Source organism: Apteryx rowi, unplaced genomic scaffold, assembly GCF_003343035.1.
Source record: "Apteryx rowi isolate R43461 unplaced genomic scaffold, aptRow1 scaffold_225, whole genome shotgun sequence".
In the NCBI taxonomy this organism is placed as follows: Eukaryota; Metazoa; Chordata; class Aves; order Apterygiformes; family Apterygidae; genus Apteryx; species Apteryx rowi.
In genome coordinates, this window is record NW_020448586.1 from 1,396,810 (window position 1) to 1,414,043 (window position 17,234).

General features: G+C 61.5%; 2 protein-coding genes across 7 annotated transcripts in view; both read left to right on the plus strand.

Moving 5' to 3' along the window:
* Positions 1 to 7: 7 nt before the first annotated feature.
* On the plus strand, positions 8 to 14,306 carry RHOT2 (ras homolog family member T2). 6 transcript variants are annotated; one of them, XM_026065236.1, is made up of 18 exons: positions 8 to 109; positions 1,048 to 1,129; positions 1,283 to 1,326; positions 2,989 to 3,042; positions 3,483 to 3,535; positions 4,081 to 4,189; positions 4,675 to 4,776; positions 5,514 to 5,612; positions 6,091 to 6,199; positions 6,484 to 6,604; positions 7,495 to 7,579; positions 8,776 to 8,921; positions 9,021 to 9,121; positions 9,196 to 9,326; positions 9,823 to 9,903; positions 10,134 to 10,256; positions 10,546 to 10,748; positions 12,207 to 14,306. In XM_026065236.1, exons 1-18 carry the CDS (start codon positions 77 to 79, stop codon positions 12,322 to 12,324), a joined length of 1,794 nt encoding a protein of 597 aa, XP_025921021.1. In that variant the 5' UTR covers positions 8 to 76; the 3' UTR covers positions 12,325 to 14,306. The 6 variants fall into 6 exon arrangements, with proteins under 6 accessions (XP_025921021.1, XP_025921025.1, XP_025921022.1 ...); XM_026065240.1 differs by lacking the exon at positions 8 to 109 and adding an exon at positions 1,522 to 1,916 and having other exon boundaries at positions 1,083 to 1,129; XM_026065237.1 differs by lacking the exon at positions 8 to 109 and having other exon boundaries at positions 1,083 to 1,129; positions 1,522 to 3,042.
* A 2,760-nt stretch (positions 14,307 to 17,066) lies between these two features.
* RHBDL1 (rhomboid like 1) overlaps positions 17,067 to 17,234 on the plus strand; it is a 5,714-nt gene continuing 5,546 nt past the window's right edge. The window contains exon 1 of the mRNA XM_026065235.1: positions 17,067 to 17,151. Within this exon, the coding sequence (XP_025921020.1) occupies positions 17,067 to 17,151 (85 nt within the window). The remainder of the gene's footprint in view (positions 17,152 to 17,234) is intronic.

The window sequence follows — 17,234 nt, forward strand, 5'->3', positions numbered from 1 at the left end:
GGCACGTGGCGGCGCCGCGGCCCGGCCAACGGCTGCCTTTTCCTCCGCAGCCCAGGTGGGGAAGACGTCCCTCATCATGGCCCTGGTGGGCGAGGAGTTCCCCGAGGAGGTGAGCGAGGGGCGGCGGGCGAGCTCGGGCCTGCGGGAGGCCGCGGCGAGGCGGCGCCTTCCCCGGCTCGGAGCCCTGCCCCGGGCACCGGGGAGCTCGCTGCCGCCGCCGGCGCCCGCCCCGCTGCGGGAGTCGCTCTGCGAGGCAGCAGCCCCGCGTGGGCAGGGTCCCATCCCCTCGCGGGTCCGGTCCTGCCCCGGCAGCGGCCCTCGGAGGGGGCTCAGCCGCGGTCCCTGCCCTCCGYCCGCGAGCGGGTCGGCTTGTCTGTGCGGGCGCAGCGGCCCGCCCGCCCCCGGCGCCCCGGCTCGGCAGCTCGCCGGCCCCTGACGGCTCGCAGGGGGGGATGGAGGCAGTGTGGACGGGCGCGTTTGCTTTGCGCCGTCAGGTAGCGTCTCCTGCCCGGGAGCAGATGGTGCTCTGCGATGTTTGCGCTGAGCTCCTGGCGGCTCGGCGGAGGACCAGCCCTGACACCTTCCCTGCTCTCCCGGCAAAGCCCGGACGGTCGGCTTAGGGCTTCTCCCGGCTGCCAAGAGGTCAGCTTTGAGAACTGGGGGAGCGCTCCGAGGCTTATCTGCAGACAGCGGCRGGAGCGGCAGTGACGACCTTTCCAGCTTTCCTGGCAGGACGTGGTGTCATCAGGAGCTGCGTCTTGAGGGAGGGTTCAGGCCTGGGAGGCTGTTGCTGCAGAGACACTGACTGTGTGAGCACTGGGCTGCAGTGAACTGCACCACAGCATTAGCCTGCTGCTGCTGCTGCCGCCTCGTACTGYGGCCCATTCACAGGGGCTGGGAGCGATCGTGGCCTGGAGTCCGTCCCACCCTGGCAGGGGGCTGCCCTGGGCACTGGCCGGCGGCTGAGTTGAGATCTGACATCTCACATTACCCACGACCAGCCTGTCCTCGAGCTGCGCAGCTGGATGGAGTCTGCTTGCTTTGCAGGTGCCTGCTCGTGCGGAGGAGATCACGATCCCAGCTGATGTCACGCCCGAGAAAGTCCCCACACACATAGTGGACTACTCAGGTAGGGCCCGATCCCTCCTCGCTCCCTCCCAGCCTCGCTTCTCCCTTCCTCTGCCCTCGGCACTCCTGCAGCCCAGCTGAGGCCAACAGGAAGGGGCTTCCCAGTGCAACGGCAGGGTTGTGACGGTGGGTGATAGCTCTTTTCCCCTTGCAGAATCGGAGCAGACGGAGGACGAGCTGCAGGAGGAGATCGCCAAGGTGAGTGGGGCTGGACGAGGGTGCTGCGGGACCCGAGGCTGGGGCCCCGCTCTGGTGCCCGTAGCCCTGCAGCTTGTGAGCGACACATGGCTGATCTCCCCGTTAGCTGTCTGGAGATGCTCAGGCAGTTGGTTGTCTGTGGATTAATGCCATCGGTGTGGTTAACAGTTTGTTTAATTCTTCACTGTCTTGTAGGCYGTTGCATGTGGCTTGTCCTAGCCCTCTGGGGGGGCTTCCAGAAGGAGAGCAGTGGGGGGTAGCTTGCTGCCTGCCAGGAGGTGGAGGGGGCTACTGAGCGTGTGATGTGCTTTTAGCCTCAGGACAGACTGTCAAGAGGGGAGGAGCGGTCGCCAAGCTTGGGCGAGACCCCTGCTCCCAGCCTGCGGCCCTGCGCCTGCCTGATGAAGCAGTAGCACAAAGGAGTTGGTTTGAGAGCCCCGGGGGGGACGCTGGGCAGGGAGGAGGGCTCCCGCATCACTCGGAGCAGCCACGGAGGAATTATCCAGCTGGCTGGATGGGATGGCCCCAGCTGTTCTTCTCCGCTCCGGGGTTAACCTTGGCTGCGCACTGAGGAAGACCTCTCGATACGGGTAATAAAGCGGGCTCTCTCCTGCATGTCTCGCATGAGCAAAGCCATTTAACCGCTCCACCTCGGATATCTGATGGCCAGGGAGGTGAGCCAAAGSGCAGGGGAGTCCTGCTCCCTCCGCCTAGACAGCAAGAGTGTACAGGGGCTTAAAAGGGCTGCAGGAAATCCTGCCTAAACCCTTGTGTGTTCTCAGGATTAGCCCTAAACTCTCTCCTGAAAGGGCCAGTGATCYTTCCTGTCTGTTTTAAATAAAGTGTTGGTGTCAGCGAGTCTGAACGGGGCCGATGAGGGGAGGGCAGTGGCTGCTGGCCCAGGGTGGAGCGTGGGCAGCCAGAGCCACCATGGACGGTGGACAGGGAGATCTGGGAGCTGGCGAGTTGGGGCTGGAGCATCAGACACCAGGAGGGGAAGAAGTTGTTGCCCTGTGTTCCCATGTTGAGCCCAAGGCAGAGAGGGGCTCCCAGCCCCGAGCTACCTGGCACAGGGCGCAGCGTGGAGGGGGATGTGCTCGCTGCAACGGGCAGGGTAGGGCCTGAAACAGAGGAGCGAGTCTTTGCCCTGAGCAGCCCGTTGCAGAGCCGGGTTGCTGGCAGGAGAGATATTGCTGTCTGAGGGCTCTGCCCCGTGCTTTAGTCCTCCCTGTGCACTCTGGCTGAGCAGCTCTCCGTGCTGCTAACTCCCTCCCTTTCTGCCTGGCTTTAACCGGCCTCTTGAGCAGCGTGGGTAGAAGAGCTACGCATGTGTCCTCTCCTTGGGAGGCACTCGATCCACGGAGGAGTGGAGATGGGGACAGTGGAATTGCCGCATGCAAGCTGCCTGTCTGCTGAAGAGAAACACCCCTGCCGGTCAGAGCCGGACYGCCGCGAGGGAGGGCCTGAGCGCTGGCACAGGGCGGTCGCGTCCTTCGTAAACGTTGCCTGGCTTCTCGGGGGCCTGTAGGCAGTGTGTGTGTGTGTGTGTGCGCGCATGCGTGAACACACACCCCAGCGCGTGGGGGCTGGAGCTGCCTGTGCTGCCTGCGGCAGGGCTGCTGGGACCCTCGCTTACTGCCCTCTTCCCCGTCTCTCTTGCAGGCCAACGTGGTCTGTGTGGTGTACGATGTCACCAAGGAGGCCACGATCGAGAAGGTAACGGCTCTTCCATGGGAGCCCTGTCCAGCCCCACGCCGGCACTGGCACCGGTGCTGTACCGAAGGGAGGGGGCTGCCGGCAGCGGGTCCTTCCAGCCCGCCCAGGCTTTGTTAGTGCGGGTGGGCATCGATGCCCCCTGGCCCTGCAGGRATTCGCAATTGAGACTGCTGCGAGCAGAGGCAGGCCGAGCAGAGCTCACGCTTGCTCCCACGCTGGCCACTGTCCTCACGTGCCGGGGGCAACAGGCTTGTCATGTCCTTCTGGCGGCGTGCAGCACGCCTGGGTATGCTCCGCCTGTTGGTGCGGGGGAACACCGGGAAGCAGATGGCTGCAGGGCCCTGCTGACTGCCACGTCGCGCGTACCGCACGCTGTGCTGGGAGCTGCCTCTCCCTCGCCAGGCTGTTCTCACAGGGCTTTCTCTGTGCTTGTCTTTCAGATCCGCACAAAGTGGATCCCCATGGTGAACGGGGGACTCGGAAAGGGCTCCAGGTACCATGTCCAGTGTGGTCTGTGGGTGCAGAGCTGGGCGATTCTGGAGACTGCAGGGTCCCCCCATCACCTTCCTGTCCTGCAGAGGTTGCTCACGTCAAACTGGATTTGCAATTTGTGACCAAACCGCTTGTAGTAGAAGAACGTGGAGGCTTTTCTAGCTGCGGCAGAAGGGTCAGCGGAGAAGGTTCCTTCCCCCCTGCACCTCTTGCCAGCCAGGCAGGGAGAGGAGGCTGCCAAGGGAGTACAGGAGGGCCGAAGCCTCGGTCTGTGTGTGGATGGTTTAGGCAGAAGGCTGCTGTGCTGGATTAAAGGCTCCCGAGCATATTGTTGCTGGGTGAAAGCATAAGCAGGATCAGGCAGTCTGTTTCTCCAGATGGGTGCTCCCAGCCGTGAGAGGCAGGAAAGCTGCTCTGGACCTTGCAGAGGAGGGTTGGGAGTCTCCCCGGCCTGCTGCCCAGGAGGGCGCGTGGCTGGGGCAGGGCCGAGACTCAGACAGGGGTGGCCTCGCTCACAATCTCTGACACCCCATATCTCCTCCCCAGGATCCCCATTATTTTAGTGGGAAACAAGTCTGACTTGCAGGCGGGGAGTTCCATGGATGTCATCTTGCCCATCATGAACCAGTTTTCGGAGATTGAGACTTGCGTGGAGGTGAGGGAACTGGAGGGTTTCTGCAAAGCCTTCCTGAGGGGTAGGAGCACTTGTCTGGTATAAGCTGGGGAAGCCTTCGTGCTTGTGGAGAACTGTGCTGCTAATGTTCTGCAGAAGCACCCCTATCTGGGTCTTGAGGGCCTGGAGGGGATATTCTGTGCTTTAGGCTGTTCCGTGCCTKCCCCATAGGGAGCAGGTTTCAGTGTCTGCTCACTCCTGCTCTCAAGCCGTAACTGGTGTTGGAGCCTACATGCAGCTCCTGTTGGYTCCTGGGACTGTGAAATGGGCACAGCAAAGCCGGGGTGTGAGTAGGAGGTTTCCCTTTTGTTTTTTCCTAGTGGTGGGCAGCCGTTGCTCTGTGATGCATTACGTGTCTGGCTCGAGGACCTTGAATCGTCCTCTTGTGGTCCCTACTCTTCCCTCTGCCCCCGTCACCAGCCTGTCGCACCTAGTCACAGGACTTTCTCTTCCCTTTGTATCCTCAGTGCTCTGCCAAGAACCTCAAGAACATCTCTGAGCTCTTCTACTATGCSCAGAAAGCTGTGCTGCACCCCACTGCCCCCCTGTATGACCCAGAGGAGAAGCAGGTAAGAGGCACTGCCTGGAGCCCCCACTCAGCCCTGCTCCCTCACAGCCTCTGGCAGGAGTCTCCTTCCCGTCCTGCCTGCAGGGTCACAGTGCTCTGAGCTGGTGCCACACCTCTTTGGGGGGCAGAGAGGGCGTGAGGGGGTCTGTAGGGCCTAGTGCTGGCTTAGCAGCTAGCACCTCCCCCCAGGCACTTGCACCCTCTTTGATGCGAACAAGGGTCCTTTTAGTCCAGGCTGCTGTCTGTGACCGAGGCCAGCAGTCCTGCTGTTACATTAACCTGCCCTGCCGTGGCTTCGGTACCTGAGCCAGCTCTGTGCTGGGCTTTTGCTCCTGGGTAAGAGGGGGAAGAGTTGGAGCTGAGCTGCCAAGAGCAAGGGGGAAGCAGCACCCCTGCCGGGAGCCAGCAGAGAAGGAAATACCTGACTCCCTGTGCTCAGTGCAGCCGGCTGAGTGTATCCAGGCCACAGAGTGATTTGCGAGGACCAAGGGCACGCTGGGGCAGAAGCCCTTGTGCTCCAGAGCATGTGGCAACCATGGTGAGAAAAGTCAGGGAGGAACCTTCCCCCGGSGCTGCCCTACCTTCTGACTCCCAGCTCCAAGCCAGCTGTGATACTGGCCTTGCTGGACCATGCTCCCAAGGCAGTGCAGGAAGGGCTCTGTGCATGGGGTTTCGGAAGGTGGGAGGGAGTCACACTGAAGGTGGTGCCATGTTGTCGCCATGGTTGGTCCCTTGCAGCTGAGACCTGCATGCGCACGAGCACTGACCCGGATTTTCAACATCTCGGACCAGGATAACAACCAGATCCTTAGCGATGATGAACTCAACTACTTCCAGGTAGGGCTGGCTGTGGAGCTGAAATATCCTCAGCTCTTTGTGGTAGGCGCCTGCCTGTTTGCTGGAAAGCCCCTGCGGTCCCCTTTCTTCTAACAGCAGTCGGAAAGGCAGCCCCTCTCCTGGCACTGCGGACCTGTTTGTATTCAGCACTTGTGGTGTCGCACAGGCAAAGCACCACACGGTGCATCTCCAAGCAAATGGAGATCCCCAGGTCTCCCAGTGTCCACTGAGCGTGGGCCATGTTTGCTCTGCAGTGGGAAGAGCAGGAGGCTCTGGAGATGTTGAGAGTCATGTTGTATTGGGATGCTGAGGAACAGGGGCTGGGTAGGATTTAAGGTGACAATGCCCGAGATGGGTGAATTTCCTCTCCTAGAAAGGTCCTTTCTCCCCTTGCCAGGGGAGAAGGGTGCTGGTGAGACAGAGGCCTGTGCTGTCTGTGTGTTGTGCTCACGATGACCTTATTTCTCTTGGGAGGTAGAAGTCCTGCTTTGGAAACCCCCTGGCCCCCCAAGCCCTGGAGGATGTGAAGATGGTTGTGTGGAAGAACACCACAGACGGAGTGCAGGACARCGGCCTGACGTTGAACGGTAGTGGCACAAGGGCTCCACGCTCCTTCCAAGCAAGCAACGGAGGGACCCATCTGTGTCAGCGCATTGCAGGGGGGCCCTGTGCTCGCACTCAGTCTCCTCACTCTCGTTCAAAGCCTGTCTAGTCCGTTCTGTCAAAGAAAGCTCGAGCCTGCCGTGGCTGCTCAGAGCTGTCCATCCGAGCATCCTGTTTTCCCAGGGGAATTGTGGTCCTGGGGGTGGATTCCTGAGGCTGAGTGCCTGGCTGGCCCCACTATGTCTGAGCTGCCTGATCTCTCCTGTAGGCTTCCTCTTCCTCAATACACTCTTCATCCAGCGGGGCCGGCATGAGACCACCTGGACCATCCTTCGTCGCTTTGGGTACGACGACGAGCTGGAGCTGACAGATGACTATCTGTACCCGCCGTACGTATCCTGCCATGGAGCGGGGCAGGCATGGTGTGATGTCCTCATGATGTGCGACCCAGCACCTTGCTGGCTCCTTTCTGCACCCCCCCCCAGGGCCAGCTGCCTTCCTCAGCTGGATCTGAAACCTGCCTTGATGTTGGTACCAAGCGCATGGTCAGGTTCATGCTCCTCACCTTCCCCTGTGGGTAGGAGCTGATACATGGGACTGGCAATGAATACAGTGGCCTTGGAGCTGTTGACTGTGCTGCTGGCTCTGGTGTAGGCGGGCAAGGAGGGGGGAATGAAGACATGTCCCTGACTTTCCTTGACATCAGCAAGGGGCTTTTGAAGGCTGTTCCATCTGTGTCTGAGTCGAGCTGTCAAGAGCAGTAAGCTGTCTCCTGGCTGACTCTACAGCTGCTGTCTCTTCTCTGCTCCCTGCTACCCCCAGAGGTGGTGATCTGGCAGTAATGAAAGGGTTCAGCTTGTGAGCTGCCTCATCCTCTCCTCGCCAGACAGCAGGCTACCCGGGGAGACAACAGGGCCCGTGCTGGTGGGAAGCACCAGGATTAGTGCTGGGCCCTACTGAAGCCTGCCCTGAGTGCAAGGCAGAGCGAGGGCCACACTGTTTCCCTTGTCACTCGGGCAGTGTGGCTGTGCTGAGGAGAGTCTGCTGCGTACCATYGAGGCCTTCCCCTCAAAGTGTGGGGGCTGTGTCAGGAAATAGCCAGACTGGAGACAACCACAGGCCTTGAGCGGGGAGCTGCATGCTCTGGGTGAGACCTGGCATTACTGAGGACCCAGTCACACGTTGCCTTCGTTCAGGGCTTGAAGACAAGAGGTGTTGGCAGCTGGCATGCCCCACGGGGTTGTACAGACRGTCTGCTCACTTCAGTCTCTTCTGGCAGGTTCCGCCTGCCCCCYGGCTGCTCCACGGAGCTCAACCACTTGGGCTACCAGTTCCTGCAGCGGCTGTTCGAGAAGCACGACAAGGTGGGCTAYGTGCAGCGTGGCTGCGTGGGGAGGGGATGCTGTCTGCTGGGCCTGCACTTTTGGGCGTAGTTGCTCTCCCGTCTGCCCTTGTGCTGCCTGACTTGGGGGCAGATGTGGAACCAGCAAAGGTTTCYGCTGTCACAGCAAGCGCTCCCTTCACGGCCTCTTGCCGAGGCTTTGGGAGGTGCTCGCAGCACGCTGTATGTAGGGACAGCRCAGCAGCTGTGGGTCTGCCTGCAGCAGCCTGTCAAGGGCACAGGGCTGCGATCACTACCCTTGACCAAAGGGCAGCCGGGAAAGTCTGGGCCTTCACAGGCTTTTGAGCAGCTGGGCCTGAGTTAACATCAAATTGGCATATGCCCTCCGTAGCACCTGGTCGCAGCGTGCTGAGTAGCAGGGGAGAGYGGGCAGAGCTACTGGCCTGCCGCCGTGGAGCGAGTGCAAGCAGCCACACAACTGACAGCCCTGTGGAGGGAGTGCCAGGCCTGGAGACAGGGAGAGAAAGCTACTGATTTCTGCCATGCTCTGGCTCTTTGGAGAGTGGGAGAAAGGTGTGTTGGATCTGCACGCAGCTGGGGTACCGTCAGCTCCGTGGCCACTGGGAACTGCAGCAGCGAGTAGACACACATCCCCGTGGGCTTAGATGCTGGCAGAACCTCTGTTGTGCAGCCCTGTGGCATGCCGGCCTGAGGGCACCGTGCTTGCATGCAGTTACCTGGGGGCTGGAGGCACCAGTGGTGTGGCAGCCTCAGCTCCTCAGGTCATCCAGCAGCGCAGAAGGTCAGGCTGGAGCAAAGCAGGCTGCCGTGTGGCGGCCGGCCCCAGGGAAGCCAGGCRTAGCAGCTCAGGACTGTGGGCTGAGAGCGGACAGGTCTTTCCTGCTAACAGGGCTGGCRCTGGCTACAGCTGCCATCACAAAGCAGAAAGACGCTGCCGTAGCCTGCCCCTGGTGCAGGGATGGAGGTGTCCTTGGGGCTCCGGCTCTCCGCACGCTCGGACAGCCCTGGCCTTGCTTGCAGGTGGTTTCTGCTGTTCAGAGTGTCCCTGTGCCATTCTGCAGCAGTAATCAAGGCGGCTCCAGTTGTGCCGGGGATCCTCTCTGGACCTTGATGATACTTGGTGTGGCTGTAGGGAGATGCTAGCGCTCATATAGGCTTCGTCGTGCCTTGGTTGCTGACTCCGCTTTGTTTTTGCAGGACCAGGATGGAGCCCTCTCACTCACAGAGCTGCAGAACTTCTTCAGCGTCTTCCCCTGCGTGCCCTGGGGCTCCAAGCTCTACAACACGGTATGCACCACTGATAAAGGCCTGCTTTCCCTGCATGGATTCCTCTGCCAGTGGACGTAAGCTCAGTCCCTCTCCCCCACCTTTACTCCACTTCGCTTAGCACTTACTGACCTTGTCGGCTTTCCCCTGATTGCTGGTTCTCTCTCGCTCTCCAGGCTCATAGCTTACCTGGATGTCCGGCACTGCTTGGAATGCCTGGGCTACCTGGGCTACCCCATCCTCTCGGAGCAGGACTCCCAGACACAGGCCCTCACAGGTAATGGCAGTGCCCTTCCTTCCTGGCCCAGTTCCAGGGCCTTCCTACCGCTCACCCGGCCTCTTTCCTGCCAGTGACTCGGGAGAAGAGGATTGACCTGGAGAAGGGTCAGACCCAGCGAAACGTCTTCCTCTGCAAGGTGCTGGGAGCCAAGGGCKCAGGCAAGTCCGCCTTCCTGCAGGCCTTCCTCGGCAGGAGCCTCGCGGTGAGTGGCTGCTCCCCTCTCCTGCTGCGCTGTGGTGGGCGCCCCGGAGTGGCACCCTCCGCCCAGTGGAGCAGGAGGCAGAGCTGTGAGGCCATCCAGTGATCTGCCACGTTACAGCACCCCCCAGCCCTGGCCAGGTCTTAGGATCGCAGCTTTGCACAGCCCTCCGAGCTGGTGGCACCTGCTGGTGTCGCTACTGTGTCCTTAATTTTGCATAGGGCAGCAGGCCCCCTCCCTCCGTCCTCCATTTGCCCCGAGGATCTGGAGGGGTTGTGCCTTTCCCAGGCAGCAGTGTCTCCCCACTCCCACTCTGACCAAGGGGATGCTGGTTTTTCCTGCTTGTTACAAGTGGCCCCGTGTCTCTCGGCAGAGGCCGGCTGGCCTCCCAGGGCAGTGGCTGTCCCCTCRGGGGCTTGGGGCAGTGTGAAACGCTTTCCATTCCCCAAGCACCGCTCTTTTTCCCTGCTGACTGAGATAGTGTTTTCATTGACGGCAGGCCCAGAGCGAGAACCGAGGAGAGCCGTCCCTCTACGCGATCAACACCGTGCAGGTCAACGGCCAGGAAAAATACCTCATCGTAAGTCTGGGAGAGGAGGGAATTGCTGCTGTCTCTGCCCGCGAGCAGAGGGTCACAGCAGGGTTGGCTCTGTCCCTGCCTATTGCTGCTAGGCTCCCGGCACCCCTGGGCTGGGCTGGGCTGTGCCTGCAGCTGCGTTCGCGCTGGCGCAGCCTGTGTCCTGGTGTGAGGAACAGCCTGATGTCCTTGAGGTGGTGTTTTGCCACATTCCCTTTCCCTTCCTGCTCCAGCTGTATGAAGTCAGTGCTGACACAAAGTTGACGAAGCCGTCAGACACTGCCTGCGATGTTGCCTGCTTGATCTATGACCCGAGTGACCCGAAATCCTTCAACTACTGTGCCAGTATTTATAAGGTAATTAGCAGGGGCCCTGTGGGTTGTTCGTCTTTGAGTGGCAGCCCTGCATCCCCCAGGAGGGTCTCTGGTGCCTTGGGGAAGGTCCTGGCATGGGAGCTGGGCTTCCTCTGCCTTGGTGTTAGAGCCCATGCCTCTCAGCAGTAGTGTCTCTGCTGGCAAAGTTATCCTCTCCTGGTGCGTTCCAACCCGCCTGGCCAGGATTCCTTGCGATTCCTTCTCTCCTGGAGATCAGCAGAGCAGTGGCCGGTTGCTTACCCCTTGGTGGGCCTTCTGCCTGTCTCTGCAGCAACACTACATGGACAGCCAGATCCCCTGCATCTTCGTGGCCTCCAAGACAGACCTGCCAGAAGCCAGTCAGCAGCCTGGGCTGTCCCCCATGGAGTTCTGCTACAAGCACTGCCTCCCGCCACCCTTCCTCTTCTCCTGCCACAGCCAAGGCCCGCCTGGCACTGCCATCTACACCAAGCTGGCCACCGCCGCCACCTTCCCGTTAGTATCCTTCGCGTGGAGGGGGTGCTCAGCTGGGAGCAGGGCATGGGGAGGAGGGCTGGGTCTCAACTCTGCCTCCTTTTCGCCCTGCTTTTGTCTTGGTTTCTGTTCAGCTTTCAGTGTCATCTGCTTGTAAGAGTAATTGAAACAAAAGAAGGCCAATTCTTCCCCTGCTCAGAGAGCTGTTTTCTGCCCTTTGTGTCTCTGGCAGATTTATTAGATAAGCTCCTGGGTTAGGATCTTTACTTTTGAAGGCTGAGATTAAAAAAAAAAAAAAAGCTGAAGGGGAGTAACCCGCCTGGTTTGCTAAGGCCTGCAGAAGGGGGGAGGCAGTTATTTTCTCCTAAGTGGATCAGACTGATAGAGGTCAGTGAAGCAGGACCTCTGTGCACGCAGCCTTCCTTTTGGGGAGGAACTGCGCTTGAAAGGGGCAGGGTAAGGAGGATGGTGCGGTAGTGAGGCTGGTCCCAGACAGGTATGGGGAGACCTCCTAAGGAGAACTCGGTGTCAGTGGCAGCACTTTACTTCAGGAGTGGAGGGGGCTGTAAAGCAGGATCAGAGCAGAGCCGGGGGCAGAGTGCTCTTCAGGAGAATGGGTGGGTGCGTTGGAAGACAGGCCAGGATTAGTAACGAGTGGTTTTCCCTTTAGCTTCTTTTCAATAAACAACTTTATTTTTAGAGCCGACACTTTTTTTTCCTCTGCAGTATTAAAATTTAAATATTCTTAATATATCTTAGGGTATGTGGTATAAATAAATAACAGCGTAATGGAGGACCAGGGATTGGCTGCTCTCCCCTGATTTAGTGGAGAATGAATAATGGATTTGTCTTTCCTCCTTGGAGAGGAGCACGTTAATGCAGGATAGCACGTGTTTAGGGAGGGAGTGTGTACGCTTAGGGAGGACTGGTCCACTTCCCTTGCTGGCCTTAGGTCGCTATCCCTGTGGCTGTGCCAGCTATCCCACCCCTGTGAGCCAGCATCGCCGCCTGCATCTGCTTCTGTGTCTGCACGCTTGGAGATGTAAATGCAGCTTGACCTAGAAAGGAACATATATACCCCCTTGCTTGTACTAATTATTTAGATGTTGGTGTGCTATTTCGAGACCATGGGAGGACAAAGCCCACGTTTGTTCCACCAGCAGGGCAAGGAGCCATCATCTGGCTTGATGATGATGCTGGGTGGTGGGTGCCTTGGCTCGCAGGGCCGAGGAGGCTCACAGTGCTCTCTGCTGCACTAGCACTTTGGGTTGGGGGCTCTCGGCTGGGTGGCCTAGAGCTGTGCCACGGTCACCCTCACGCCCTGCAGAGACACCCCAGGCTGCCGTCCTGCTGGCGCCGGAGCGCTCTGGCTGCCAGCGCTCCTTGCCCTAGCCGGGGAGGCTGGGGGTCAGGGAGCGTGGYGTTAGGACAGCCGTCCCTGTGCACGTCACTCACCGCCTCTTCTGTCTTTCCTTGCAGCCACTTGAACGCCATGGAGCTGGGAGCCGCGTCCTTCTGGCTCCGGGTGGCTCTGGGGGCCGCGGTGACTGCGCTGGTAGGGTTCACGCTGTACCGCGTGCTAGCCCAGAACAAGTGAGAACTGCTCTCCGCCCCATCCGCCCTGTGACACCAGCCTCCCCCTCCCGAACGACGCCCCAGCGAGGGGCCCCGCGTCGAGCTGCTGCCCGGTGGGAAACCCTCCTTCCCCCCGGCCTCGACTGCCGAACCAGTGAAACCAGACCTCTCAGCACCAGCAGGATAGAGCCCGGCAGGCGATTCCCTGGCACCAGCCAGCCTAGCCCTGCTGGCCTCTGCCGCCTACTCACCTGCGTGGCTCCCGTACCCAGCCGTGGCGGGGGGGCAGGCAGTCTCTGCCTGGGGGCCCAGCCTCACTGGGAGTCGGAGGATCACCCCCATCTTTTATTCCAAATATTTTTTAATGCTTGTTTTTATGCTCAGACGTGTTTCAGTATCTGTCAGGCCAGGCACGTCTCTTCCCCAGAGAGCTGTGCTGGGCCCTGCTGGCGCCCTCAATTCTGCGGGARATGTTATATATACCTGCCCAGAGCCCCGTGGGACTCGCAGCCCTGGCGTTGAGGCYGTGCCGGTTTCTGGGCTGCTGCAGGAGAGCTGCTGAACGGGCTAAGAGCCCAGGTCCCATAGGGCATGTCTCCATCGGGAGTCCCCATGTCCCTCTGCCAGCATGGCCCACGGCAGCTGTGGGAGGGCTGGGCGCTTACCCCTGTTTGGGGTCACTCGGCTCCTGACCCCTCCCACTGTCCTGTTGGGATGCTGTGGGAGCAGCCCCCAGCCCTGGGCTGCAAGGGGAACGAGCGATACCAAGACCTGTCCCAGGTCCCTTCTGTTTCTAGTTTCCATGCAAAATATTTGGAGTCCTGCAGTGTGCCAGGATCTCGGCCCATCTGCCCTTCCTGCCCTAGCTGGCAGCTCGTCCCATCCCCTCCCCACCCCTGCCGTGGCCACCAGGATTGGCAGGGGTGCAGGAACAGTAGGCAAGAGAGGGCTGCGGTGGCGTAGGGTGGCCGTTRCACTCCTGAGGGCTCCTCTTCAGTCGCTGATAAAGACGAGCTGCAGCTCTTTCCTGGCAGCRTCACCACTGAGCTGGTGCCATGTGATGCCATGCCTTGGCTTGTGGCCCTGGTCGTGCTGTCTTCTCCATGGGGCCCTGGCCTGGCCCGGCCAGCTTTGCCRCTCCGAGGGCTGTCCCAGAGCAGGGTACTCGAGGCATCGCATCTCCTGGTAGAACTGGAAGCTGTTCCCGCCCCCCGGGGCGGCCCTGTCCCCCTGCCTGGCTGTGTGATGGCGTTAGCTGCYGGGCAGCTGACGTGGCTTGAGCCCAGCACAAATCCGGGGCTGCTCCTGTCCCCAGGGCCCCAAGGAGCGAGGCCAGCCTTCRCTGGCCCCTCCAGGCTGGCTCCCCCCTCAGCTTCCGCCCCTTCCACTCGTGCCCTGCTCTCTCCGCCATGCCGGCGTGGGAGCCCAGGAAAGCTACTGATGAAATAAGTGACGCTAGTTCCTAGGCTTTCGAGCACACTCAGGGTAGGCTTATTTACAGTCTGCTTGGGGGGCAGCACGGTGTTAAAACTAACCGCTTTTCTATACCTTCGTCTATTTATACCTTTCTCTTGTGGCCTGGAGCCAGTGGGGGGGTTGAGAAGTCTGGGCTGCACCCAGCTACCTCTTGCAGGGTGAGTCCTGGGGTGGTGCCCCTGGCCGGGGCGGTGAGCTGAGCCGAGCCAAGCTGGGGAAGGTGCCGATGGCAGCACTGTCCCCCACGCTGGCCGGGTGGGTGGCCCCTTCCTGCCGTGGAGCCAGTCTGCCAGTGAGGCCGCTGCTGGCATCGCTGCTCGCTGGTGGCTCGTGGAACGGCTGAGGCCACGTGCTCCGTGTCCGAGCCTGCTGTGTGCTGCTCTGCTGCCCAGGCCCCCACCAGCGCCGGGGGGGGGGAGCCCCGGAGTGCAGGGCTGACCCCGCTCCCAGCACCGTTCCCGGTCTGGCAAAGCTGTACCATTTTAGGAGGTTTGTTCTCTACAACAAAATAAATTTTTACACACCTTCTGGCCGTGTGCTGTGTCCTGCACTGCCTGGGGAGCAGGACAGCTCTCTTTTTTCCATGCCAAAAGCCCAGGTCGGTGATCCTCGAGCCCTGGTGCTCCCGGCCCTCCGGCCGAGGCAGCYGGGGCCGCAGCGGGGCTCCTGCTCCCCTGGGGCCTTCAGCCCCTGTCACAGGAGATTGCTTTTGGCGGTGCGGGCTGGCCTTGGCTCTCCCCTCGGCCCCTGCCCTTCGCCGTGGGGCGAGGGGGCCCTCGGGAGCGAGGAGACCCCCCCCGGGGCCTGGCCTCCTGCTCCCCTTAGGAGGTTTTGGGGGTCAGGCTCAAGCCCAGCCCCATGGGAAGTGGCTGTGGGCTGCTCCGGGGCTGCGGGGTGCTGGGGAACACGGACACCCCTGCAACAGGCGCAAGTGGACGCGAMCGCCAGCCAGCTCGGAGAGACAGGGAAGGAGGGAGCGGGTCCCCRCGTCGCTCTGGCGGGATCTCCATGTGTGGTGGGAGGCAGGAGCCACCGTGGCCCAGGGAGCCCAGGCTCCGCGAGCCTCTGCCCCTGCAGGGTTAGGGCTCCCCGCGTCCCTGTGCCTCCCCCACAGCTTTCGGTGCCTTGCTGCCTCCCCTCTCTGCCCCCCTTTCCACGCTGCGGCTCTTCCCTCGGCTATTTCCGTCTCTGCAGGCTCAGCAGCAGGCGCTGGGCACCAGGAGCACGGTCACAGCTGGGAAAGCGGCTTTTCCCAGCGCCTCGCTGGGGCCTCATCGACCCTACGGCGGCTTTAGCAGGGTCGCGCACCGTGCCGGAGRGGCCAGGCTGCCCCGAGGGACTGCCAAACCTCGCTGAGCCTCGAGGGCCCCCGGGGTGAGGCGGGGGGGAGCCGCCCGGGCCGGGGGACGGAGGCAGGTCCTGGGCCCCGCAGGGGACGTCCGGGCAGAGGCAGGGGCATGGCAGGCTCAGACCGAGGGGAGGGGAGGAGCGCGAGCCCCAGTGGATGGGGGGAAACTGAGGCAGAGCGGGCCGGATGGGGTAACAGGCCGCTGACTGCACTGCGGTTTGCTGATCAGCGGAGCAGCGGCGAGCTGCGTGCCTTGGCCTTGCTCCGGGGAGCCCGCCCGCGGGCATCGCGGTGGCGAGCGGTGCCCAGAGCCGCTGCACGCTCCCAGGAGCCGCCCAGTGCAGCCGTGGGGGATGGAGAGGCGATGCCAAGGTGGGCAGCACGTGCCATGCTCTCTGGTGAGTCTAAGTGGGACTAGGGTCCCAAGGGTGGAGTATTAATAGCGCCGGTGTCCCAGGGCAGGCCGTGCGTGCCGCACTGGAGTGGGCGCAGAGCAGGGGCCTCGCAGGGACACGGGGGCTGAGGAGCCGCCGCGTGCGAGGGGTCCGGGCTCGGGAGCAGCTGGGCCTTGCCAAGCGGCAGGGGGGACTGGCAGTGCCCTGGCGCATGCCAATCCCGAGGAAGGTGTAGGAAGCCCCGAGGGTGTCCCTGTGTGCGCCAGGGAGGGGGGAAATGTAGGGCGAACTGCAGGTGCTGAGTGTGTGGCAGGTGGCAGGGTGTGCTGGGGTTGGAGCATCCCGGCACTGCTGCAGGGCGCACCAGGATGCCGGCTGAGCCGAGGGAGTCTTGGCACCGGCCGGAGAGCAAGCGGACAGAGGGTACGTGGGGGCACACGAGCACCCAGGCTGCTGCTGCCAGCCAGGGCCACCCCGAGGCAGGCCAGAGTGCGGGCACTTGCTGCTGGGCTGGGGCAACGCAGCCTGCGCTGGGAGGCAGGTACCCGAAAGGGTGCCGGCACCCTGTGCGGGACACAGGCACCCATGCAGGGAGGGAGGTAGCCTGTGTGCCATGCAGATAGCCACCCCGGGCTGAAGGTAGCCAGTGATGGGATGCAGGTGCCAGGGCTGGGATGCATTGTGGAAGTCCTGGGATGCCCCATGTACCCTGTACTGGTTTGCTGATAGCCACGCTGGGATGCAGGTACCCATGCCGGGGGGAGGTACCCACTGGATACCCGGTGCCAGGGGAGGTGACCGTGCTGAGACAGAGGTGCTCCCAGAGGTTTGCAGCTGCCTGGTGTCGGGATGCAGGTGAACTTGCCCGTTGGCAGGTGACCATGCCACGTGCACCATGTACCTGATGCTGGGATGCGGGTACCTGTACCAGGCTGTAGGTACCCATGGTGGGATGCAGGTGCTTGCACAGAGACACTCATACMCATTCCAGGATGCTGGTACTTGTACAGGGATGCTGATACCCCTACTGGGATGCAGGTGCCCGTACCAGGATGCAGGTACTGTACTGGGATGCAGGTACCCATAGTGTGATGCAGGAATCCACACTGGGTTGCCTGTACCATACGGGGACACAGGTACCAGGATGGAGGTAACATACTGGGATGGAGGTGCACATGCTGGGATGCAGGTCCCCACACCAGGATGCAGGACCCCAGTGCTGGGATGCAGGACCCCAGTGCTGGGATGCAGGTACCTGTACTGGGATGCAGGCCCCATACCAGGATGCAACTACCTGATGCTGGGATGCAGGAACCATACTGAGATGCAGGTATCGTACTAGGATGCAGTTACCATACTRGGATGGAGGACCCTGATGCTAGGATCCAGGTACTGTACGGGGGTGCAGGTATCTGTAGCAAGGTGCAGGTACCCATACAGGGGGTGGGTGCAGGTACCACACCAGGATGCAGGTACCCACACTGGGATGCAGATACCGTGCTGAGACGCAGGTATCCAACACCAGAGTGTAGGTACTGTACCAGGATGCAGGTACCCAATGCTGGGATGCAGGTACCCAATGCCGGGATGGAGGTACTGTGCCGGGATGCAGGTGTTGTCCGAGATGCAGGTACCCAGTGCCGGGATGGGGGTACCGTACAGGGATGGGGGTACCGTAGGGAGGTGGAGGCACCGCACGGCGGTGCGGGTACC